Below are 25,773 nucleotides of genomic sequence, written 5' to 3'. Positions count from 1 at the left end.
GTTCCATTCTAACAACTTAGCCTAGAAAAAGCTCCGAACTGTGAGCTGTTTATCATACAGAACTCTCCCCTCTTACCAACTTTATAATGCTCTTACAAAATTGTTTCATGAATAGCATTAACTTTCAGACTACAATAAGTCTATTACATGTATATTCACATTCTCTATTTAAATCCTGAAAGGTTCCACCATCTCAAAACTATTTCCAAATTCTATTTACTTAAAACACTACTCCACTTTCGTTTTCAGATACAAGTAATACCTCAATTACCATCAAAACCAAGACCATTCTGACATCATTGCCCCAATCCTTTTTTTTTTTCCAAATAGCAAACTTGAACACAGCTATAATTCTTTTAAGAATCTTTATTGAAGTTTTTCTTAACAATTTAATCTGTTGGATCTCAATGCAGTTTATAAAAAAACTTCAGTATAGTTTCATATAAACTGCAACCAAAAAAGTAGTTTACTTTGTTAAAGAAGTTATTTGAAGTTGCAAGTTATTTTTTTGTAATACGTAGAACAGTAAAATATAAGCATGCTCTCGGATGCAGGTGCTCCTGTGGGCTATGGAGTTACTCTGAAGAGCTTGCTAAGATCTGCAGGCAGTTTATGGAATGCGTTTATTTTCCCCACAATTTTGGTACATGAGAATAAAACCGATATTTATGAATAAAGTGTTTTTTTCCCAAAAAGGTTGAGGCAGCTTTTGTTGAATGCTATCTGTGTGGGTACACTGGCTACACCTTGAACTGTACTAAGAGAAACAGCCAGGAGTCCACGTTCATGCTAAAACTCGAAAAATCCCTCCACACGAGTCGAGTTCCAAGAAAAGGAAAAGGATAAAACACTACGCACAGTTTTTCATCGTCTTATATTAACAGGACACACCAAAAAACTTCACATAACAAGAGAGCAAATTCCCTTCACTGCTTTCAGTCAAGGTCAGCGGTGTCCACAGTGGAAGGTGGAAGTGGAGCAAGCCTAGGACAGAATAAAGCTTAAGTCTACATCTCATGCATAGCTGTCCTTGTTCTGTCCTCGAATGTTTCTCAGACATCCGAATTAGAACTGAGGTTGGTTAACCTGGGGTCCGCGTTGATTTCGTATCTGTAGTGATACCCTTCCATGTGATCCCTGCAGGCATCTCTGATGTTATGCATCCACTTTTTTATCCCCTTGCGGTTCAAATACAAAACCAATAGGAAAATGGCGCCTATCAGGGCTAAAACAATACCTAGGAAGACATAAGAAGTCTGCAGGGATGGAGGGAGGATAGGGTCACAGTCCAGGTGGGAGCTGTTGAGTTCCAAGAGGGCCCGATTCCTCATTTTTTCCGGGAATGCACAGGTGAGCCTGGCTTTACCCTGCACTACCTCTGTCTCCTTGAGCCAGGCCACCATGTCTGCCATGTGACAGTCGCAGACCCACGGATTGTTGTCCAGGAAGACCCTGACATGGGGCAGGCTTTGCAACTCGGCCAGGGTGCCATTGTGAAGGACTTTGAGGGCGTTGTCCTCCAGGTGGAGGCTTTCTAGGTGTGTCAGGTTGCGGAAGGACACGTAGGTTAGGCTCACCAGAGAGTTGTTGTGCAGATCCAGGTGCCTGAGGCCCGGTAGTTGGGCTAGAACGTCCCGAGGCAAGTAGAGGAAGTGGTTGCTGGCCAGTTCCAGGCGCTGGAGCCCTCGAAGCGCTTGGCCGGCTCGTAGGGCCGCTGCCACCATACCCTCGAAGCTCCGGTTCTGCCGCCTGTCGTCAGGGGGCACGATGTGGTTCAGCATCAGTTCCACCAGGGGGCTGGGGGCCGAGAAGCTGGCGTTGCTACCCGAGAAGGCGAAGGCGCTGAGGTTGACCAGCGGGTTGTGGCTGAGGTCGAGCTGGCGCAAGCTGGGCAGATGCTCGAAGGCGCCCGCGCACACCTCCTCCAGGCTGCTGCCGCTGAGGTTGAGCGCGGCCAGCTCAGCCAGCGGCGGCCGGCGGGCGAAGGCGCCGGCGGGGAGCACCGCCAGCTGATTGCCGGTAAGGAAGAGGTTGCGCACGTAGTGGGGAAGGTCCGCGGGCACCTCCGTCAGGTTGCGGTTAACGCACTTGACAGTGCGCGCAGCCTCGGAGCACTCGCAGGGCTGGGGGCATTGGCCTGGCAGCGCGGGCTGGGCGGACACCGCCGAGGCCAGGAACGACGCGGACGAGGTGGAAGGCGCCGAGGAGGTGAGAGAGGAAGACGAGACCCAGCCCAGGAGGAACAGCGCCAGCCGCGCCAGCCATAGCCGCCCGTCCCCTGCGGCGGGGCCCCGGGAACACCCCCCAGGCATCGCGGCGCGGCTTTCCCCGGAGCTGGGCTGGGACGGCGCCCGCTCCGAAGGCTCGGGGACTGGGTCCGGAGGGTGCGGGCCGGCCGGAAGCGTCTGGAGAAAACTTTCCTCTCGTGGGAGCGGAGGAGGGACGCCGCGGCCGGAACTTGGCTAAACCCCTCGCCACCGGGCGTTCCCCTCCCGGGGTCGATTCCCCCGCCCCTTCCCTCCAGAAAGTACGCACGGCGGGTCGGGACTCTCAGCTCCGCGCTCCTCCTCCCGCTCTTCTTCTGCCGCCGCCCCCGGGTGGCACCTCCTTGCCTCTTTTGTTGGCGCCTCACGCTTGATCCGCTCCGGGACCTGAGGCAGGCGGGAGAGAAGCGTGAGGAGCGGCGGCGGCTGCAGCTCCCGGAGTTCGGGAACCGGACTGTCCAAGCCCAGTCGTCCCTACTTGGTCCCCGAGACTCCCTCCGAAAGCCCGTCCAGGTTTCGCCTCCCCAGTCCCACGCACATCCTTACCCGCGAGAGGGACGCGTGTCCCGAGACACCCAGCATAAAGTCTTCCTTCTGCCCAGGCCCACACTAGATATACCCTTCCAGGCTCCCGCCCTCCTCCTTTCCCGATCAGATTCGTCCCCCGCCTCTAACTTCTCGCTTAATCCCCTGCGCCTCCCCGACCAAACTTCTCACTCTCCCAGCTCCTTCCCCCGCCGCCTCCGCGGCGACCTGCCTTCCGGGGTCTCCGCGCCTGCCCGGACCTTTCCCGGGCCAGGTTTGGATGGGAGGGAAGTTTCAGGTTACAGGAGTCTTTTGATCTCTTTTGGTACCTTCCCGGATTAGCAGGAAGTGGAGGACCTTACAGCTGTCGCCCCCCACTCCTCGGCCCCTGGCCCGCGCCCCAGCGATCCCCTCGGATCCCAGAGGGGATCAAGTCATCTCCAAAGAGGAGGGGAGAGGCCGCGAACAAAGCGGCTGGGGGACCCTAGGACCTACGCTACTCTCTCTCCAGAGGATGGGAAGGGGCCCGGCGCCGCCTCCGGGTTTTCGCCTTCGCCGCTTGCTCCCCACAGCTCACCTCCGCGCCCGTCACCTCCGGAGACAACTCAGTCCCACCAGAGTCTCCGCGACTTCTCCGCTCCGCGATGCGGGCGCGCCGACTCTCCGCGCACCCCAGCCCCTGGCCCAACCTCCGCAGCTGGGAAAAACCAACCCGGGGGGCGGGGGGAGAGCCAGGCCTGCCGGAGGGATCTCTCCCTCCGTGCGGCCAACCTTGGCAGCCCTTAGTAGGGGGATTTAAGAAAGGAGACTGGGGGGATCTGGGCCGCGCGCCTCCTTCTGGTAGAAATTAACAAGGAATGTGCCCGAAAAGGTGAGGGAATCCCTTTCTCTCCCCCCTTCCCCTGTATCCTTTGGTGGTTCCTCATTTTGCCTAGTGTATTTACCTTGGACAGCAAGAGAACCGCTGGTAAGTCTCGTGGAATTCACCCTGATTTAGGCACCTAGGGCCGTAACAAAATAGATTTCGGCGTGACAGAGCAACGAGAAGCAGCAGCATCAAGAAATGAGCAGAAAATGCACAGCGGCAGCAGCAAAAACGCTCACCAAGCTGCAGGGGAGCTTCAGAAAAGTCTTCCCAGAAAAGTGATACCTTACATGCCAACTTGAGGTTTAGGTGTAATTCTGCGTCCCCACCTGTTCCACCCCCGCACTTCTTGGGTAGTTACGGAACTTGAGAACAGAGGGAGCCAACTTTGGGGGGTAGGGAGCGGTTGAAAGGGATTACTGGAGAGGAGATTCATTCTTGATTCATTAGCTTTTCTCCTCCCCAAATTAAAAGCAGAGGGAAAGCACAGCAGCCAAAGCATCCTAGAAAGAAAAAGCAAATAGCAATGACTTGAGTCACCCAGAAAAGTGGATGTGGCAACGGTGTGTCAGTGCAAATTGCCTAAACAGAGCCCACGAGGTGGAGTGGGGGATGGGAGGTGGCCGCTCTTGGAGCACAGAAGTTTGGTCCAGAATTCTGTTCTCCCAGGGGGTGCGGGGCAGGCTGGGGAGATGGAGAGGATGCTGCTGGGGAAGGGATAGCTTAATTTTTTTTTGCCTGGAGGAGCTGTTATATTGGAGAGGTTTAGGGTCCTGAAGTCTCCACCCTTGCTCTCTCAGTAACTCTGTATCCTCAATAATTTTCCGGAAAGGGTGAGAAGGTGCTGGTGTTCCAGACCTTCATTTGACAGTTCTCTTCATTTGTGAGAGCAAATGGCAAGTAGAGGAAATAGTTGGGAAAATTAAGTTCTGGAAGGTCATATAAAAAAGGAACAAATAAAGAATGCTGAAGTCTGTGCCTGTGCCTTGGGCCTTTAGCTTGAAGAAATGTCCCAACTCTCAAGCCCATGACTGATGAATTTTGTGGAAAGACATTCTGCAGGACCAACAGCAAAAATGGCCCAGACAAGACCTAGAGGGGTTGGGAGGCTGCATAGATTTGTACAAAAAGCCAGTTTTGTTAATTTGTATCTTCATGGCTATCTAAATTTTTTTTTTTTTTTTAGAGTTTTGCAACAAGAATATGAAACACTTTGAAAAAATCTCAAAAACTATAGTCATGTTCTGTATCTGTACTGGGCTAGAGGTTACATAAATCTATATGGGCTAAAATTCACAAAACTTTATACACCAAAGAGTGGATTTTACTGTATGATAATTTTTAAAACAAAATGAATTACTCGGGAAAAATTGTAGTACTGCTTTGGCGTGGTATTAATTCAGTTCTGTGTAAAGGGCAAGTACTCAAGGAAAATGGGAAGCGCTTTAGAATTTAGAAAGATAATATACCTCTCATCTGATTCTCAAATCAGCTTGGCAATATGGATATCACTGTCTTGTTATTGATGTTACTCTATTTTACAAATGAAAAAACTGGGGTTCTGGGCCAATAATAACTAGCTTTGACTGAGTATTCTTTCACTGGCTAAACCTTGTGCTGATCACTTTATAGAAATTATCTGCTGTGCTTATCATGGCAGTGGTCAGGTAGGTCCTCTTAATCCAGACAAGAAAATTGAAGTCAAAATAAATTATGTAACTTGTTTGCATGAGTGGTGGAGTGGTGGATACAGGGACCAGGCCCAGATTCGTCTGTCTCTCCTACATACACCACATTCCATCTCTGGCAAGGTTGGGTTTGTGCAGTCCTGCTGAGCTACTAAGGGTGAGGAGGAACCAAAGCCTCACCTTTGGTTCTCTTTCCCCTTTTCTCCTTTTTCCTCCTGGCAGCTGGCAGTTGGTTATGGCTATTAAATCAGGACCCAGAAACTTGGGGTCATTTCTAACTTCCTCATTAACTGTGTGTGACTTTTGTATACCTCTGTTTCTTATTCTGTAAAATAGGGCCAGTAATAAAACTTCAAGGCATTTCCATTAGGATTGAGATATATACATAATAGACTTAACAAAACAGCCTGTTATTGTACTCTCCTCAATTCCTCTCCCTCTCAGGATTTATTATGCAACCACTATATGTCTCTAAGTATGCTAATGATAAGAGTACAAGGATGAAGAGTTTATGGTTCTTAAAATAGAATTGCCAGAATTAGCAAATAAAAAAATTCAGGCATCCAGTTTAATTTGAATTTCAGATAAGGAATAGTTTTTTAGTATAATTATGTCCTGTGTAGTATTTGGGATATAATATTGGGATAAAATCCTCATCATCATCCATTGTTTACTTGAAATTCTAATTTAATTGGGCATCCCCTTATTTGATCTGGCAGCCAAGGAACTCATAACCTGGTGGAAGAAATAGAAACTAATTCAGTAGAAATAGAAACTAATTCAGTGTACAGCATTGACTGCACTTTGATGTGTGTCTTTCCAATCTCTTCTCTCTTATATATATTTTACTTCTGTTTCTACTATTTTTATATGAATGGGATCATAGTATATGTATTATTCATAATTTTTCTTATTTTAGGACAACTATATATCATTCTATGTCCATACATATAGATTTGCTTTCTTCTTTTTTAAAGACTGCAAAATATTCCATGCTTTGAATTGTTATACCACATTTTTTTTAAATTACTTATTGAAAGACATTTAGATCAGTAGCTACTTTTTAAAGAAGTTTCCTCCAAGTGAGAAAAGCTTACTAGGATCCATTTTATTTTGATTGTCTTAAGCATTTAATGATCTTAAATTATCATACTTGCCTTACTCCTGACAGCTTGAAAAATTTTTGTGTGAGATGCTATTTTCATGCTCTAGAGCAGGACAGAGGATTTCAGAGCACATTTGTTTCCCACTTATTCTTTCACTCCAAAATGAAATAAAAGGAAAATCTGAATGTCCTAATGGAGAAGAACCAATTAGTGTATTTCAATAGGTACTTTGTAGCCTCTAGGAAAATATGTCTGTACTATCATTTATTTCAATTGTTTCTACAGGATCCGCTTTTATTCTAATGACCCAAAAGAAATTCATTAGTAACTCGTTGAAATATTGCTGTTAAGCCCTAGGAAGGCAAAGAATAATGTGTATTTTTTAAAAAAAAAAAAAAAAGGATGATTGATTATGGCCACCCTCATGAAGCAGAAGAAAGCCCAGTAGTACAGCATGGACAACCATCAACATTTTTTAAGACTACTTCATTTTAGTCTCTGCCTTAAATTAGCAAAATAATTGATAAAGGTAAGTACTCTCAAATCTGAAAAATATCTAAAACAAAATCAAGTATTGGTGACTAACATCAAGCACATATGTCATAAAACCATGAACCAACACTTAAAACCAAACAATCAACATGAGGTTATATATATCCACTCAAGTAAAAAAATATATTTTTTAAATTGTTAATGAAAAGGTGCCTTGTTAGCACAGTAGGTAGCGCATCAGTCTCATAAATTGTTAATGAAAGAAAACAAAACTCTTTTCATGAGCTGATTCCAAATCACTTTAGGAAGAAATGGGCTTCTTGTCTAAGATACATAAAGAGGGTAAATTTAGTAAAAAACTAAATAAAGCTAAATTAAATAAATTAGGTAAAGTTAAATAAAAGTAAAATCTAAGAAAAAAATAAAATACTAAAGATAAATAAAGATAAATACTAAAATAAAGATAAATACTAAAATACTAAAGAAAGAACAAGATAAAATGCTGTAATAGATGGGGACTTAAACTGGATGGAAATACGTGATTCTTTAAGAAAAAATATTGAAAGGTAAATAAATTACATGGTGATCTGCAGAACATAAATAGCTAACATTACAGTAACATTACAAGATCATTCAATTTTAAAAGTGTTTAACTTTTTTTTTTTCTTAAATACTTTATTTATTTGACAGAGAGAGACACAGGGAGAGCAGGAACACAAGCAGGGGGAGTGGGAGAGGGAAAAACAGGCTTCCCACCAAGCAGGGAGCCCAGTGTGGGGCTCAGTGTGGGGCTCGATCTCAGGACCCTGCTATCCCAGACCCTTCATCTGAGCTGAAGGCAGACACTTAACAACTTTGCCACCCAGGAACCCCAAAAGTGTTTAACTTTTTAAGAGCTTACCATATGGCCTCTACCTAGTTGATGCTCTTGGGGTACAAAGTGGATAACAAAAATCCCTACTGTCAGATTAAACTCACTGTGTAGTGGCAGAGGCAGACTATCTAAGAGTTATAAAACATGGTGTGCACCAGAGTCAGGGGCACCGTGGGGAGATTGTCTGAAGAAGGCTTCACTGGGGAAGCAATGCTTAAATAATACTTTGAGTTATTAATAACTCATCAGACCAATGATGGGCAAGTTGGTGGAAGGACTCAGAGAACTTGTTGAGTTAAAGAGAGTACAAGGAGAAGAGCACAGCACACATTGGAAGGAGTAGTACAAGGTCAGATTTTAAATACAAGGTCAGATTGCTTCTCTCCATTCTAAAATGTCCGAGTTCATCCTATAGTGCCTGGGAGCGTCTGACCATACTCAAGATGGGAAATGACAGGACCAGATTTTAGGTGAATTGTTAGATGCATTCTAAAATGTGTCCTTCAGGAAGATCACTTTTGCTATCTATTTGAAGGATGAAATATGAGCAGAAAAGACTGAGGCCAGGGCGCCTGGGTGGCTCAGTGGGTTAAAGCCTCTGCCTTTGGCTCAGGTCATGATCCCAGGGTCGTGGGATGGAGCCCCACATCAGGTTCTCTGCTCAGCAGGGAGCCTGCTTCCTCCTCTCTCTCTCTCTGCCTACCTCTCTGCCTACCTGTGATCTCTGTCAAATAAATAAATAAAATCTTAAAAAAAAAAAAAAGAAAGAAAGAAAGAAAAGAAAAGGCGAGGACAGGGAGAGAATTTGGGAGGTCCAAGTGCTAGTTGTTAACAAAACCCAACTAAAGTAGTGGTAAAAGATTGGCAAGGCAGGAACAGATGAGATAGACCAGTAGTTCTTAACGGAGTGACACTGCCTCTGGTGGGCATTTTGGATATTTGCAGAGGCATTTTCTGGCTGTCCCTGATTGACATTTAGTGTGTAGAAGCCGAAGATATTAGACATCCTGTAATCAGAGGGATAGTAATATGTAATGAAAAGTTCTGCTTCCCACACGACATTCAAATATCCATCTAGACATTATTATAGGTGAAAAGCCAGATTTTAATCATCTCAGCCTAGAAACAACTCCATTTTACATAGAAGCTGTAAATACTTATAGTATGATTTTTCATACACACTGAATTTTACAGGAATGAGGCTGCCATGTTCATTGAAGGAAGAACATATATTGCTTTGTTTGGAACGTTACAAAATTTTATTTCTGACAGCTTGGCTACTCATGCTATTTAAATCACCAATATAACCCAACTGTATCAGTTTGCATTTGTAGTTATTGCATCCACGGTGAATCTTACTTCAAAATCTCTAATATAAAGAAAAATTGTCACTGTTTATTTGAATATTGGTCTACTTTCTCTTAAATATTAGCCTATTTGTAAAGAGATGGAAGTATATTACCACCAAATTAGGTGTTCTAATATAGTTATGCCCAAACATTTATAGGTTATTAATATTATTTAATATTTAAGTATTCTCCTTTAATTTCTCCTTTATATTATTGTTAATATAGTATATACTTAAAATTTATGTGTGAACATAAATTTTTTGTAAAGGGGGGGTTTCATAAAATACTTGTTTTAAAAAGGAAACATTAGTGTTTTTTTTTTAATTTTATTTATTTATTTGACAGACAGAGATCACAAGTAGGCAGAGAGGCAGGCAGAGAGAGAGGAGGAAGCAGGCTCCCTGCTGAGCAGAGAGCCCGATGCAGGGCTCGATCCCAGGACCCTGGGATCATGACCTGAGCTGAAGGCAGAGGCTTTAACCCACTGAGCCACCCAGGCGCCCCAAAACATTAGTTTTAAGAGGGATGAAAACAACCTATACAGATATTTAAGAGCTAGACTCTATAAGATATGGTGACTTATTCAGTATGGAGGTGGGAATACAGACATTTATCATTCTAAAAATTAAAACATTGTAATTTCTGTATTTTCAGTGATGTCCAGGAGAAATTCTAGTATTTCTAAAATGAAGAGTCAAATTTGGCTGTAAGAAGGTGAAAAATACCTAGAGTAAAGGATAAAATAGTGAATTTTGTTTAAAGGAAAATCTACCTGATTTTGTTGAAATTATTTTTTTTCAAAGGAAATTACGATTAAATATTTAAATCAGTGATATTACCTAATACTCTTTTTTCTAATATAAGGTAATTCAACTTTGAAGGTGACATTGAAGTTTTTCCATTTCTGTAGACCTTGTGCAAACTGGGTTCTAAACCAAAACTGGAATACAGTCAAGAAATGGGAACAGTTGCAACTGTAGCCATCATCCAAATTCAATTAATTTCAATTAAATTTAATACAGTTCAATAAATGTTTATTAATCTGCTTTTTTTTTTGTGGTACTTACTTTGTTTTCCAAACAGAGCCACCTCCAAAGCCAGAAATTCTCCTTTAAAAAATTTCAAATCCTGGCAAATTGACAGACAATCTATTGCATGTCCATGGCAGAGGTTCAGCAGACAGACTTGGGCCAAATCTTGGATACGAGACCCAAGCTTCTCTAATGTATTTTATAAGTCTCATTCAGTGAGCTAAAGTACATAGGTTAATAAGTTGCCTACTAGAACTGCTTGAAATATTTGAAGCCAGTAAGTGAATGTTTTTCAGATTTACTTTAGATCCCCATATAAAAGCCCAAGAAGAGAGGACTAAATATATTATGTATTTTGAAATAGAGATATATCATATCACCTTGTCAGTGGAAAAAAAAAATGGAAGTTGAGTTCAACGAGGGAAACAAAGTCAAACCAGTGTCAAATCATATGGCCTGAGTGGTATGGATGATGGTAGAATAAAGGATTTAGGTGCAGAGGTCATGCCAAAGTATGCCTATACTGAACTTGAACTAAAACCTTCTGGAGTGTTGTGTAGCATCAAGAAATACTTGAATTCAAGAATATTGATGTGATGACATTTGTGAAGGGATGATATTCAAAATAGTTTACAATCAGTGTGGTGAATGCAAACATGGACTAATAAGTGTTCAATAATCAGACAGGGTGCCACCTATAATCATTGGTACAGGTTGCCTGAATGCAAACATATATAGGATGGATGGATGGATAGGTAGATAGAGTTTTCTTATAATCTTAGCAACTACATACCACAGTATGGGTAATCACTTTAAAATTTCCATAATTTCCAAGCTTTACCATAAAGAACTGGAAGCTCAGTGGTTTGGGCCTCTGTCTTCGGCTCGGGTCATGATCTCAGGGTCCTGGGATCGAGCCCCGCATCGGGCTCTCCGCTCGGCGGGGAGCCTGCTTCCCCCTCTCTCTCTCTGCCTGCCTCTCTGCCTACTTGTGGTCTCTCTCTGTCAGGTAAATAAATAAAAATCTTAAAAAAAAAAATAAAATAAAATAAGAAAAGACCCAGTAATTATGAATAAGCTGATTTAATCATGATTTATTAGATGAATAATTTTGAAGTATATGATGAGTACTTTTAGGCACTGTACTGAGAACTGAGAATGTAATGGTGAATAAAAGAGGCAAGGGCCCCGTTTTCCTGAAAACTTGTTTCCACTAGTTTATTCAATCAATTTGCAGAAGATGGGAAATCTAGTTTTTTTAATTGAATGTAAATAGTCATTTCAATGTAAATTCAATGTAAATATTTTGTTATTAAATATAGAAAACACATAGTATAACAAAAGACTGCTCAGTTTACAAATCTGAACATTTGGTTTCTTTTTCAATTTTCTTTTGCATATATTAAAGTGTAACTTGGTAAGTGTTGACTTATGTATATACCCTTGAGTAAGGAAAATGAACATATTTATCACCCTCAAAAGTTTCCTCATGACCTTTAATAATCCCTCCATCTCATGTAACCTCCACCCAAACCCATCCCCATGCAACCATACACTATGAACTCTCTTTTATCTGGCTTCTTTCACTTGCATACTTAATTTAGATTTATCTATGTTGTTATGAGTATCAATAATTCATTCCCTCCTTTTTTTTTAACTGAGTAGTATTTCCTGGTATGGGTATAGGATATTTTGTTTATTCCTTTACCTATTGATGAATATTCAGTCTGTTTCCAGTTTGGGGCTATCTTATATAAAGCTCTGATAAAAACTCATGTTCAAGTCTTTGTGTGGACATATGCTTTCCTTTCTCTTGGGTAAATAACAAGAGATGGAATGGTTAAGTCATATGTTAGATTCATTTTTAACTTTTTCAGGAACTGCCAAACTGGTTTCCAAAGTTGTTATACTATTTTACATTACCACCAGTGGTGAAAATTTCCAGTTGGCCCACATATTTCTAATACTTGACATGATTAGACTTTTTTTTTTAAGATTTTATTTATTTATTTGACAGAGAGAGATCACAAATAGGCAGAGAGACAGACAGAGAGAGAGAGAGATGAGGAGAAGCAGGCTCCCCGCTGAGCAGAGAGCCCCACGCGGGACTCGATCCCAGGCCCCTGGGATCATGACCTGAGCCGAAGGTAGAGGCCTAACCCACTGAGCCACCCAGGCGCCCCATGATTAGACTTTTTAATTCTAGATATTCTGAAAGATGTGTAATAGTATCTCATTTTGCTTTTCATTGGTCAGTGATATTAAGTACCTTTTAATGTTTTTATTTGCCACCTTTGTATCTTCTTTCATGAAGCGTCTGATCAGTTCATTTGCCCATTTTCTAAATTGGGCCATTTGTTTTCATGAGATTGAGGGTTTTTTTTTTAATATTTATTTATTTATTTGAGAGAGAGATTGTGTGCAGGGAGGGACAGAGAGACAGGGAGAGAGAATCTCAAGCAGACTTCACACTCAGTGTGGAGCTGGATACGAGGCTCTATCCCATGACCCTGAGATCATAACCTGAGCTGAAATCAAGATTCCAACGTTTAACTGACTGAGCAACCCAGGCATCCTATGTGATTGAGTTTTAATTAAGAGTTCCTTACATATACTACTTAACAAGAAATAATAATACACTAGAGCTGTGTAGCTAGACAGATACTGCTGAAACTCCCAATTTTAGGGAACAGTAAAAAAAAAAAAAAAATCCCACAATCACTTATGTTTAAAAAAAAATGACATTTTTAAAAGAAGAAAAATCTAATGATGCCAGAATTTTTTTCTGCTCTATTAGTTGCTAGAAGAATTTGGAGCACCCGGAATAGCCTGAGTTTTTAAAAATACTTTAATTTATTTTTTAACACTCATAATTCCTTTGAACAGTTGAAAATTAAGAAGTAGCAAAAGGTATACAAGGAAAAGTCTTTTCACTCCTCCTGCCCCTCAGCTATCTGGATAACCTTTCCACAGGCATCAAAGTTTTATCAGCTTTTCTCGTGTATCCTTCTAGTCATAGGTTATGCATATGTATGCAAATTTATTTTTACAAATGATTTTGAATACTTCACATTGTTCTGGACTTAATTTAACTGAACTGTAAATGTCAGAGACTATTCCTATTACTATACTAAAGAACTCTTTTATGGGTAGATAGTATCCATTGTACAGTGTATGAGCTATCTATTGCTGTGTAATAAACCATCTCAAAACTCAGTGGCTTGAAACAATTCTTTGTTTCAAAGAATTGAAACAAATTCTGAAAAAATTTGTTGCAGGTACAGTGTATGCACCTGCAGGATTGGATAATCTGAGTTGGACTTGGTTGGTTAACTCTGCTAATCTGGGTTTGCTTGTGCTTATAGAAATTGACTGGCATGCTCTACTCTAGGCTGAGCCTGACTGAGACAGCTTATTTGAAGACAGTTCCTCTCCAAGTGGCTATTACCTTCCTCCAAAAGATGAGTGGAACAGCGTAGGCATGTTCCATGTTCTTCTCCTGACAAGTGTAGAAGAACAAGAGAAGGCAAGCCCAATCCAGGTAAGTCCTTTTCAAAATACTGTTGGCATTACATCTGTCAGTATGCTATCAGCCAAAACAAATCATGTGCTAAGGCCAAAGAGCTGGGAATTATATCCCATCCATGGTGGGAGAGCAGTACAAAATGACGCAGTGAAGGACTCATATAGAGGAAAATCTGACGAAATGGGGCTATTGTGCAATCTACCACAAACTGATGTGACATAATTTATTTAAACAACCCATATTAGAAGGTTTTCTGCTCTTTGCTATTACAAACAGTGCAGCAGTGACTAATGAGTGTATATGTCAACTTCAGATTTGCCAGTATATCTCCAGGGTAAGTCTTAGAAGTGGTTTAAGGATATGGGCTTTTGTGATTTTGATAGGTATTGTCAAAGCACTACTCAGAGATTATTGTAACAATTTATATTCTCACCAGCAGTGTTGGGACTGTGTTATCATTTTTTCATCCTTGCCAATCTTGCACATGAAAATATAATCTTTGTATAGCTCTAATTTGTATTTTTGTCTCATTAATAGTGAGATTGATAATTTCCTTATATGTTTAAAACCACAGATATTTCCTTTTAACTCCATATGTTCATATCTTTTGCCCATTTTGTTCCAATGGATTTTTTTTTCTTTTTCTAATTGATTTGTATATATTGAAGAAATTAGCACTTTATTTTTTAAATTAAGGGCATTCAAAAACAATAGCTCCTCAGAATCATAGGCCGGCTAGTTCACTATAGAGAGTTAGAGAGCTAAGAATCCCCTAAGGTCAAAACACATTTCAGAGACTGACCTCAAAAACTACCCCTGCAGCCAGGGCTCCAGACTCATTAAAGGGATATCATTAATGACTTTTTCATTAACTGACTTGCTAACTCCATCAGGAAGCCTACCCCCAAGCCGCTGGGAACATCTTCCCCATAGACCCCTACAACTGACCCATAGATAACCCCATCTCACCCACACCTTCTTACCATCCCAACCCCCAGGGCCAGCTACCAGCACATGATTCCTCAGACAGTAAAAAAGAGCCTTTGCAAACAACTAAATACAGAAAGCCAGCCTGACTCTGTGAGATTGGAAAAATGCTCACAAATATGAACATTTCCAGGTGCTACTCTAGGGAAAACATAAATAGGAGAAATAGGAGACTCTCAGCACCCAATACAGTTTTGCAGGATCAAGAGAGAACAGAGAATCTTAAAACTTCCCCCGAGAGAGAATAATATGTTTGGAGTAGACACATTCATAGAAGACCTCTGAGAAAAAACCTTCAGACTTCCAAACTGGACTGTGACCAATGTAGGTTATTTATGTCTTGAAGCCAGTTAGTAAAGACTGGAAGAGGTGACTCCTTCTTCAAATGAGAAGACAGCAATTCAAGACTTCAAGAACCACACAAAAAAGCAAGGAAACATTACACTACCAAAAGAACATAATTATTTTCCTGTAAGTGACCACAAATAAATGGAAATCTATGAATTCTCTGGCCAAAAAAATAATTTTCAAAATAATTGTTTTAAGGAAACTCACCAAGCTATAACAGAAAACAGACTACTTACTGAAATCAGGAAAACAATACATGAACAAAATAGGAAAACCAGCAGAAAGATAGAAATCATTAAAAAAGAACAAAGCAAAAAGAACAAATTCTGGAGATGAAGAATATAATGAATGAAATGAAAATGCAATGGTAAGCATCAACAGAAGACTTGATTAAGCAGAAGAAAGAATCTGTGAACTCAAAGACAAGGTATTTAAAATTATCCAGTCTGCTGAGAGTAAAGAAGAAGAATGAAAAAAAGTGGTGAACACCTGAATGAATTATGGGACACCATCAGAAAAAACAATATTCATAATACAGGAGTCCCAGAAGCAGAAGAGAGAGAAAAGGAAGCAAAAAGCTCATTTAAAGAAATAAAACTTCCCAAATCTGGGCAGAGATAAGACATCCAGGTACCTGAAGTTCATAGGTCCCCATACAGATAAAACCCAAAGAGGAATTCACTGAGACCCATGATAATAAAACTGTCAAAAATCAAAGACAAAGAGAATTTCGAAAGCTGCAAAAGTAAGGAAACTCCTCTCATACAAGGAACACGCAGCAGACTATGATAGGATTTCTCAGCAGAAACCTTGCATGGGCACCTGGGTGGCTCTTTGGTTAAGCTTTAAAAAAAAAAAAAAGAGACACCTTGAAGGCCAGGGGAGAGTAGGATGATATATACAAAGTGCCAACATGAATATTTGAATACTTTGCAAAATTGTCCTTCAGAAATGAAATTTTTTGAAGGTTTTATTTATTTGAGCAAGAGAGAGAGAGCACAAGGAGGGGGAGAGGCAGAAGCAGACTTCCTGCAGGGAGCCCAACATGGGGCTCGATCCCAGGACCCTGGAATCATGACCTGAGCCAAAGGCAGACACTTAACTGACTGAGCCACCCAGGCACCCCTAGAAATGAAGAATTAAAGACTTTGCCAGATAAGCTAAAGCTGAGAGAGTTTATCACCACGAGCTCTGTCTTATAAGAAATGACAAAGGGATTTCTTAAGCTGAAATAAAAGGACACTAATTAGTAACATAAAAGCATGAAAATGTAAAACTCACTAGTAAAAGTAAATATATAGTCAAGTTCAGAATGCTCTAATACTATATTGGTGGTGTGCAAATTGCTTAACTCCAGTATAAAAGAAAACAAAGGTATTAAAAACAACTGTAAGTACAATAATTTTTAGTGGACATACAATATAAAAAGATACAAATTGTGGCATCAAAAATATAAAATGAGATGAATAGAAGGGTAGAGTTTTTGTATGCGATCAAAGTTATGTTGTTAACTGCTTAAAGTAGACTATTATAAGTTTAAGACTTTTATGTAAGCCTCATAGTAGCCACAAAGCGAAAGCCTGTAATGGATTCAGAAAAGAAAAAGGAATCAAAGTATACCAGTGCAGAGAATCATCAAATCACAAGAAATATAGCAAAAGAGGAAGAAAAGAGCAAAGGGACCACAAAACACCCCCCACCCAAAACATTAACAAGATGGCAATAGTAAGTCCCTAGCTGTCGATAATTAACTATAAATGAATTAAATTTCCCAAAGGACAGTGTCACTGAATGGATAAAATAAAAATGAGGTCCAACTATGTGATGTCTACAAGAGACTTATTTCAGCTTTAGAAACACACATAGGCTGAGGCTGGAAGGTGAAAAAAGACTTATCATACAAATGAAAATGAAAAAATAAGATAAACTTCTATAAAAAAATTAGACTTTAAGTTAAAAAAAAACTCTAACAAGAGACAAAGAACATCATTATATAATAATAAAGAGGTCAGTTCATCAGTAGTATACAACATATATGCACCCTCAATGGAGCACCTAACTAGATTAAGCAAATTTTAACAGATTTGAAGACAGAAATGGACAGTGCAATAACAGTTGAGGACTTCAATGCCTGACTTTCAACAATATATAGACCATCCAGACAGAAAATATAATAAGGAAATATTGGACTTGGACTACACTTTTGATCCAGTGTACCTAACAGATATACAAAATATCCCAGCAGCAACAGAAAACATTTTCTTTTCAAACACATATGGAACATTCTCTGGAGCAGCTTGTATATTAGGCCACAAAACTAGTCTTAACAAATTTAAGACTGAAATCATACCAGGTATTTTTTCCAAACACAATGATATGAAATGAGAAATCAGTAACAGGAAGGAAGATGGAAATTTTACAAATACATGTGGAAATTAAACAATGCACTTCTGAGCAACAAATGGATCAAAGAAGAAATCAAAAGGAAAAACAAAAAATATATTCAAACAAATGAAAATGGAAATACAACATACCAAACTGCAACATAAGCAATTCTTTTTTTTTTTTTTTTTTGGATGATACCCGGATGTTTTTACAAAATTGCTGCTGCAGGAAAACATGATTAGCAGCTACTGTCCTCTTGCTCACTGTGCTAAGCAAGCAGTTCCAGCACCAACTTCTCAGAGAACCTTACAGTTGAGGAGTGTAGCAGAGGTCTTTCCTTGCTAAATGGTAACACCTTGGTAAAGACTTATTTAGGGAAAATTTCTTTGGTTGCCTCTTCAGGGATAGTTGGAAGGACCATCACACTGTCTTCATTTCTCCAGTTAACCAGGGTGTCAACTCTCTTTTCCAATGTGAGCTTGAATGAAATAACTACTTTGAGAATCTCATCAAAGTTCCTGGCAGAGGTAGCTAGATAGAGGATGATAGTTTCAATTTCTTATCAGGACCAAAAACAAACATCACACAAGCTGCCACAGGTATGCCCTATTCATTCTTCTCTGCTGGGTCCAGCATGCCCAACAGGATAGTAAACTCCTGATTCTTATAATCAGTGATCCAGAAAAGGTAACATTTCTGTGGACTTCTCACCATTGTAAGCATTGATACTCTTGCTCCAGGCAAGGTGATCTTCAACATTATCTATTAAAAGAGCTATCAGCTTTAGCATTACTCTGGGTAAATTTTGATGCCAGATTTGCTGCTCTGCCAAGCTTTGTAGTTCACAGTGGAGTAAAGTCTCAAGCATAGGACAAAGAATGCCCTATGTGAGTGACCTCTCAGGGAGGCATGGAAATGGATGTGGCCACAGATAGTATTGGCCTCAAAGCTGGGAGACTTATCCCCAATAAGGAGTCATCCAGCCATAGCAGGAGCAGTGATGTGGGAGGATGAGGCAGTACAACAGCAGGAGCTGCCAGGCAGCTGGTTCTTTTGATGGAAGTCAAAGCAGTTCTAAGAGGGCAATTCTAAGCAAGGCAATAAATGCCTATTTAAGAAAAAAGAAATATTTCAAATTGACAACCTTAAATTTATATCTCAAGGAAATAAAAAAGAACTAAGCCCAAAGCTAGCAAAAAGAAGGAAATAACAAAGATCAGAGCAAAAATAGGTAAACTAGGAACTAGCAAGCCAATAGAAAAGATCAATGAAATGAAGAGTTGTTTTTTTTTCCAAAACATAAACAAAATGGACAAGCCTTTAGCTAGACTAAGAAAAAAAGAAAAAACAAACAAACAAACAAAAGCCATCAGAAATGAAAGAGGAGGGACGCCTGGGTGGCTCAGTTAGTTGGACGACTGCCTTCGGCTCAGGTTATGATCCTGGAGTCCTGAGATCGAGTCCCGCATCAGGCTCCCAGCTCCACAGGGAGTCTGCTTCTCTCTCTGACCTTCTCCTCGCTCATGCTCTCTCTCACTGTCTCTCTCTCAAATAAATAAATAAATCTTAAAAAAAAAAGAAACAATTGGCGTTGAGCTAATTTAAAAAAAAAAAAAGAAAGAAAAAGAAATGAAAGAGGAGATATCCAGCAAGAGGATATAAAAATTGTAAGTATCTATGTACCTAACATTGGAGCACCTAAATACATAAAGCAAATATTACTGAACATAGAGAAATTGATGGAAATACAATAATAGTAAAGGAGTTTTACCCCCCTTCATAACTGAATAGATAACCCAGTTATCTATAAGAAAATCAATAAGGAAATAATGTCTTTGAATGACACATTAGACCAGCTGAACCTAACAGATATGTACAATTCCAATCAAAAAGAGCAGAATAAACACTCTTTTCAACTGCACATGGAACATTCTCTGGAATAGATCACATGTTAGGCCACAAAACAAGCCTCAGTAAATTTAACAAGACTGAAATTATGCCATACATCTTTTCTGACCACAACAGTATAAAATTAGAAATCAATCACAAGGAAAAAAAAAAAACTGGAAAAATCACAAACAAATGGAAGCTAAAAACATGGTACTAAACAACAATGGGTCAATGAAGTAACCAAAGAAGATATTAAAAAATATATGGAGACAAATGAAAATGAAAACACAATAGACCAAAATTCTTTGAGATACACAAAAGCAGTTCTAAGAGGGAAGTACATAGTGATATAGGCCTACAAAGAAACCAAAAAAAGCTCAGATAAAAAAACTAAAGTTAAAGGAGCTACAAAAAGAACAAATAAAATTCAGTGTCAATAGATACAAGGAAATAGTAAAGACCAGAGCAGAATTAAGTGACTAAAAGAAAAAAAGCTAAAAAAAGAAAAAGAAAAAAAATCATTGAAACCAAGAGCTGGTTCTTTGAAAAGATAAACCAAATTGATAAATGTTTAGCCAGACTCAGCAAGAAAAAAGAACCCAAATAAATAAAGTTAGAATCAAAAGAGAAATGACAACTGACACCACTGAAATATAAAGGATTGCAAGAAAATGCCCCTAAAATATTATATAAGCCAACATATTGGACCACCTAGAAGTGGACAAATTCTTACAAACATACAATCTAACAGGGCTGAATCATGAAGAAATATAAAGTCTCATTAGATCTATAGTAAGGAGATTGAATCAAAAGTAAAAAATCTCCCCAAAAAGGAACAGATGATTTTACTGGTGAATTCTACAAAACACTTTTTTAAAGATTTTATTATTATTATTATTTATTTAATTTTTTTTTGGCAGAGACAGAGATCACAAGTAGACAGAGAGGCGGACAGAGAGAGAGGAGGAAGCAGGCTCCCTGCTGAGCAGAGAGGATGCAGGGTCCGATCCCAGGACCCTGGGATCTTGACCTGAGCTGAAGGCAGAGGCTTTAACCCACTGAGCCACCCAGGTACCCCGTCTACAAAATATTTAAAAAATAATAGTAATACTAATCCTCCTCAAAACTCTTTAAAAACTGAAGAGGGGTGAACATTTCGAATCATTTTATGAGGCAGCATAGCACTGATACCAAAGCCAGAGAAAGAGACTACAAAGAAAGAGAATTCCACGTCAGTATCAGTGAGGAACACAGATGAAAAAATACTAACAAACTGAATTTATCTGGACATTAAAAATCATACATCATGATCAAGTTAGATTTGTCCCTGGGATGCAAGGATGGTTCAATATACACAAATTAGTAGATTAACAAAGTGAAGGATGAAAATTGTGTGATCCTCTCAGTAGATGTAGAAAAAGCAGTTGATAAAATTCAGTATCCTTTCATGATAAAAACTCTCAAAATATTAGGTAGAGAAAGGGCATACCTCAACATAATAAAAACCAGATATGACAACTCCATAGCTAACATACTCAATGGTGAAAAATCCAAAGGCTTTCCTCTAAGATCTATAACAAGACAGGGATGCTCTTCTTTATTCACCTTATTCTGTTCACTGTATTACCGGAAATCCTGGCCAGAGCAACTAGGCAAGAAAAGAAAGGCATCCAAATAAGGAAAGAAGAAATAAAAATGTCCCTATGTAGATGACATGATCTTAAATGTAGAAAACCTTAAGACTCCAACAAAAAATTGTTAGAGCTACTAAATTTAGTATAGTTGCAGGATACAAAATCAACATATGAAAATCAGTTGTGTTTCTGCATACTAACAAGGAGCTATCCAAAAAAGATGTTAAGAAAACAATCCTGTTTACAGTAACATCAAAGGGAAAAATAAATAAAAATCTTAACCAAGTATTAACAAATTGAACCAAGTATTAACAAATGTAACCAAGGAGGTAAAAAACCTGGACAATGAAAACTATAAACATTGAAGAAAAAAATTGAGGAAGTCATAAATAAATGGAATGGAAGAATTAATACTGTTAAAATGTCCATACTACCTAAAGTGATTTACTGCTTCAGTGCAATCTCTGTCAAAATTCCATTGGCATTTTTCATAAAAATAGAATAAACAATCCTAAGATTCAAAAGAAATCATCCAAAGATCCTTTGGGAGCTATAACTGTGTTGGATGTGCCCTAATAAAATTGAAAAATAGCCAATAAAATAGCTGAATATTTTTTGAGTTCTTTCTATGTATCAAGCATTTTTAACAAGTTTTCTTTTATTATTAATTCTTCATAATCCTATCCTGAGGGATAAGGAGGTGCTATCATTATTGTTGTATTATAGATAAGGAAAATGGTTTGCAGGAAGGTAAATTGTCTAACATCACATAGTAAACGGTGGAGTACTTATAGTCCTCCAGATTGATACAAGAAGCCATGCATTTTAATTGCTATGTAAAGAGTCATCTAATCATGGTAGACTTGAATTCATTCAAAAATAAATGGAAGACCAGAAATCTTCAAATATATGGCCATAGAACCTTTGACAAGGATATCAAGAAAACTCAATAAAGGAAAAGATAGTCTCTTCAACAAATGATGCTGAGAAAAATGGATATCCACATGGAAATGATCCTAGATCCCTAGTTTACAACACTCACAAGAAATACTTGAAAGAGATTAAATACCTAAAAGTAAGATCTAAAACTATAAAATAAATACTTAAATATAAGACCTAAAGCTATAAAATTATTAGAAGACAAAGAGAAAAAGCTCCTTGACATTAGTCTTGGCAATGATATTTTTTTTGCATATGATACCAAATGTGTAGGCAACAAAAACAAAAATAGACAAATGGGACAAAATCAAACTAAAAGCTTTTGCACAACAAAAGAAACCATCAACAAAAAGGAAAGGCAACCTATGGAATGGGAGAAAATGTTGGCAAACTATATATGAGAAATGGGGTTAACATCCAAAATATATAAGGAACTCATACAACTCAATAGCCAAAGGAAGTGATTAAACAATTGACAAGGGATCTGAATAGACATTTCTGTAAAGAAGACATAGAAGAAGGAGAAGGATGAGGAGGATGAGGAGTGGGAGGAGAAGGATGAGGGGTGGGAGCAGGAGGAGGAAGAGGAGGCGGTGGAGGAGGAGAAAGAGATGAGAAGGAATAATACAAATGACCAATAGATACGTGGAAGGGTTCTAAACATCACTAATCATCAGGGGCATGTAAATCAGAACCACAATGAGGTATCACCTCACACCAGTTAGAATAGCTTTTATTAAAATAAATAAATAAATAAATAAATAAATAAATAAATAAATAAAATAACAAGAAGTAACAAGTACTGGCAAGGATCTGTAGAAAAAGGAACCCTGGTGTACTGTTGGTAGGAATGTAAATTGATGTATCCGCTATGGAAAACAATTTGGAAGTTCCTAAAAAAATTAAAAATGGAACTGCCATATGATCCTTCAATTCTACTTCTGGTTATATATTCAAAGGAAACACTCCCATGTTCATTACAACATTATACATAGTAGTCAACATATGGATATAGCCTAACTGTCCATTGGTGGATAGATGGATAAAGAAAACGTGTTACATATATATATTATTCAGCCATAGAAAAGAAGGAAATCTTGCCATTTATGACAACATGGATGAACTTGGAAGGTATTATGTTAAGTGAAATAAGCCAAACAGAGGAAGATGGATAATATATGTATCACTTATATGTTGAATAAAAAAAAAAAGAAGTTAAACTCATTGACACAGAGTAGAGTCGTGGTTTGTAGGGGCAGAGGGTGGGGGAAATGGGGAGATGTTGGTTACAGAGCACAAACTTTCTACTAGAAGATGAGTAAATTATGAGGATCTAATGTACAGTATGGTGACTATAGTTCATAATATTGTATTGTCTACTTAAAATTTTCTAGGTGAGTAGATCTTATACATTCTCACCACAAAAGTAAAAAATAGTAACCAAGTGAGGCAATGGATTCATCATATCACACATTTCCAATATATATACTCTTATTTTGCAATTACACCTCAAAAAGCAGGGGGAACACTTATGAAAGATGTTAAGAAGACCTAAATACATGCATAGCTATCTCTTGTCTGTGTATTACAAGTCTTAATATTAAGATGGCAATATTCACAAATTGGTCTACAGAGCCAATATAAGCCATATTAAATTCTCAGTTGAGATTTTTACAGAAATTGATAAAATGATCCTATAATTTATAAAGAAATGCCCAGGACCCAGAGTAGCCAAGATGATCTTGAAAAAGAAGAAAAAAGTTGGAGGATTCACACTTGATGACTTCAAAACATATTCCATAGCTACAGTAATCATGAGAATGTTGTGCTGGCATAAGGATAGTCTAATAGATCAGTGGAATAAAACTGAAAGTTTGGATATAAACTCTCACTTTTGCATTCACTCAGTTTTTGAGAAAAGTGCCAAGACCATTTAATAAAGAAAGATTACCTTCAACAAATGGTGCTCAGACAATAGGATAACCACATGCAAAAAAAATGAACTTGGGTTCCTTTCTTCTGAAAAAAACTGAACTCTAAATGGATCATAGACCTATGTAATGTAATAGCTAAAACTATGAAACTTATTTTAAAAAATGAATAAATCTTCATAACCTTGGGTTAAAGAAAGTTTTTTTTTAGATATAACAAGAACACAAACAATAACAACAGATATATATGTTAATTAGATTTCATCAAAGCTAAAAACTTTTTTTTAAAAGATTTTATTTATTTATTTGACAGAGAGAGATCACAAGTAGGCAAAGAGAGAGAGAGGAGGAAGCAGGCTCCCCGCCGAGCAGAGAGCCTGATGTGGGACTCGATACCAGGACCCTGAGATCACGACCCGAGCTGAAAGCAGAGGCTCAACCCACTGAGCCACCCAGATGCCGCCCCCATTTTTTTTTTTAAGATTTTATTTACTTATTTGACAGAGAGAGATCACAAGTCAGCAGAGAGTCAGGCAGAGAGAGAGAGAGGAGGAAGCACAAAGCTAAAAACTTTTATGCTTCAAAGGATACCATCAAGAAAATGAAAGATAACCCACAGACTGGGAGAAAACATTTATAAATCATATATCTGATAATGGATTTGTACCTAGAATATACAAAGAATTGTTATAACTCAGTAATAAAAAACAAACCAATTTTTTAAGAGCACAGAGGACCTAAATTGACATTTCTGTTGGCAAGGATATGGAGAAAGGGGAACCCTCTTGCACTGTTGGTGGGAATGAAACTGGTGCAGTCACTCTGGAGAACAATATGGAATTTCCTCAAAAAACTAAAAATAGGATTATCCTATGATCCAGTAATTGTACTCCTGGGTATTTACCTAAAGAATACAAAAATACAGATTTGAAGAAGTATATGCAATTCAGTGTTTATAGCAGCATTATCAACAATAGCTAAACTGTGGAAAGAGCCCAAATGTCCGTTGACTACTGAATGGATAATGAAGACATGGTGTGTATATATATAAACAATGGAATACTACTTAGCCATCAAAAAGAATAAAATCTTGATATTTGCAATTATGTTAACGGAGCTATAATGTATTATGCTAAGTGAAATAAATCAATCAGAGAAAGATAAATGCCATATGATTTCACTAGTATGTTGAATTTAAGAAACAAAACAGATGGACATATGGGAAAGGGAAAAATAAGAGAGGGAAACAAAATATAGATACTCCTAATGCTAGAGAACAAACCGAGAGTCAAGGGAGACAGGTGGGTGGGTATTAAACAGGGCACTTGTGATGAGCCCTGGGTGTTGTATATAAGTGATGAATCACTGAATTCTAGCCCTAAAACCAATACTGCACTGTATGTTAACTAACTACAGTTTAAATAAAATTACATTATTTAAATATCCCCCTATTGAATCTACATCATAAAAATTGTATTATTTTTTTATCTTCTATTTTTTTTTTTTTTCAGACAGGGTGACTCATCTTTTTTCTTTAGGAAAGAGAGTAAAGAACAGTGAGTTCCCATCAAAAGTGCTATTATATAATCTCTAAACTCTTTTTCCTGGAAGTTAAAAATTATTTTAAAAACCTATTAGCTATGAAAGTACTGGATTAATTATTTAAGTATTTCAAATTATATTAGGATTAAACTAGATGATTGGGACTCTGGTTTGTAATCCATCCATCTATCCATCCATCCATCCATCCATCCATCCATCATCCACCCATCCATGTAGTCCTTCAATAAGTGCTTTCCTTGGTAGTAATAACACAAAGAAGAAAGTATTATAGTCTGATGTAGAAGTCAACCATGTAAACAAGTAACTACCATAAATGAGGTATCATACTTTGCATGGGTAGTGCATAAAATGGAGCAAACCATATTGTCCTTTGCAC

At 38.6% G+C, this 25,773-nt stretch overlaps 1 protein-coding gene and 1 pseudogene across 2 annotated transcripts; both read right to left on the bottom strand.

Annotated features, from left to right (window-relative positions):
* Positions 1-351: 351 nt before the first annotated feature.
* On the bottom strand, positions 352-3,526 carry TPBG (trophoblast glycoprotein). Of its 2 annotated transcripts, none has more exons than XM_059400983.1 (2): positions 3,367-3,526; positions 352-2,651 (listed from the first exon to the last, which is right to left on the bottom strand). In XM_059400983.1, exon 2 carries the CDS (start codon positions 2,310-2,312, stop codon positions 1,053-1,055), a length of 1,260 nt encoding a protein of 419 aa, XP_059256966.1. In that variant the 5' UTR covers positions 2,313-2,651; positions 3,367-3,526; the 3' UTR covers positions 352-1,052. The 2 variants fall into 2 exon arrangements, with proteins under 2 accessions (XP_059256966.1, XP_059256967.1); XM_059400984.1 differs by lacking the exon at positions 3,367-3,526 and adding an exon at positions 2,811-2,910.
* LOC132018687 (peroxiredoxin-6-like) lies at positions 2,463-18,427 on the bottom strand (annotated as a pseudogene).
* Positions 18,428-25,773: the final 7,346 nt, after the last annotated feature.

Source organism: Mustela nigripes, chromosome 5 (genome assembly GCF_022355385.1).
Source record: "Mustela nigripes isolate SB6536 chromosome 5, MUSNIG.SB6536, whole genome shotgun sequence".
Taxonomy (NCBI): Eukaryota; Metazoa; Chordata; class Mammalia; order Carnivora; family Mustelidae; genus Mustela; species Mustela nigripes.
The sequence above is the reverse complement of the archived record's forward strand: the minus strand, read 5'-3'. Positions and strand labels throughout refer to the sequence as shown.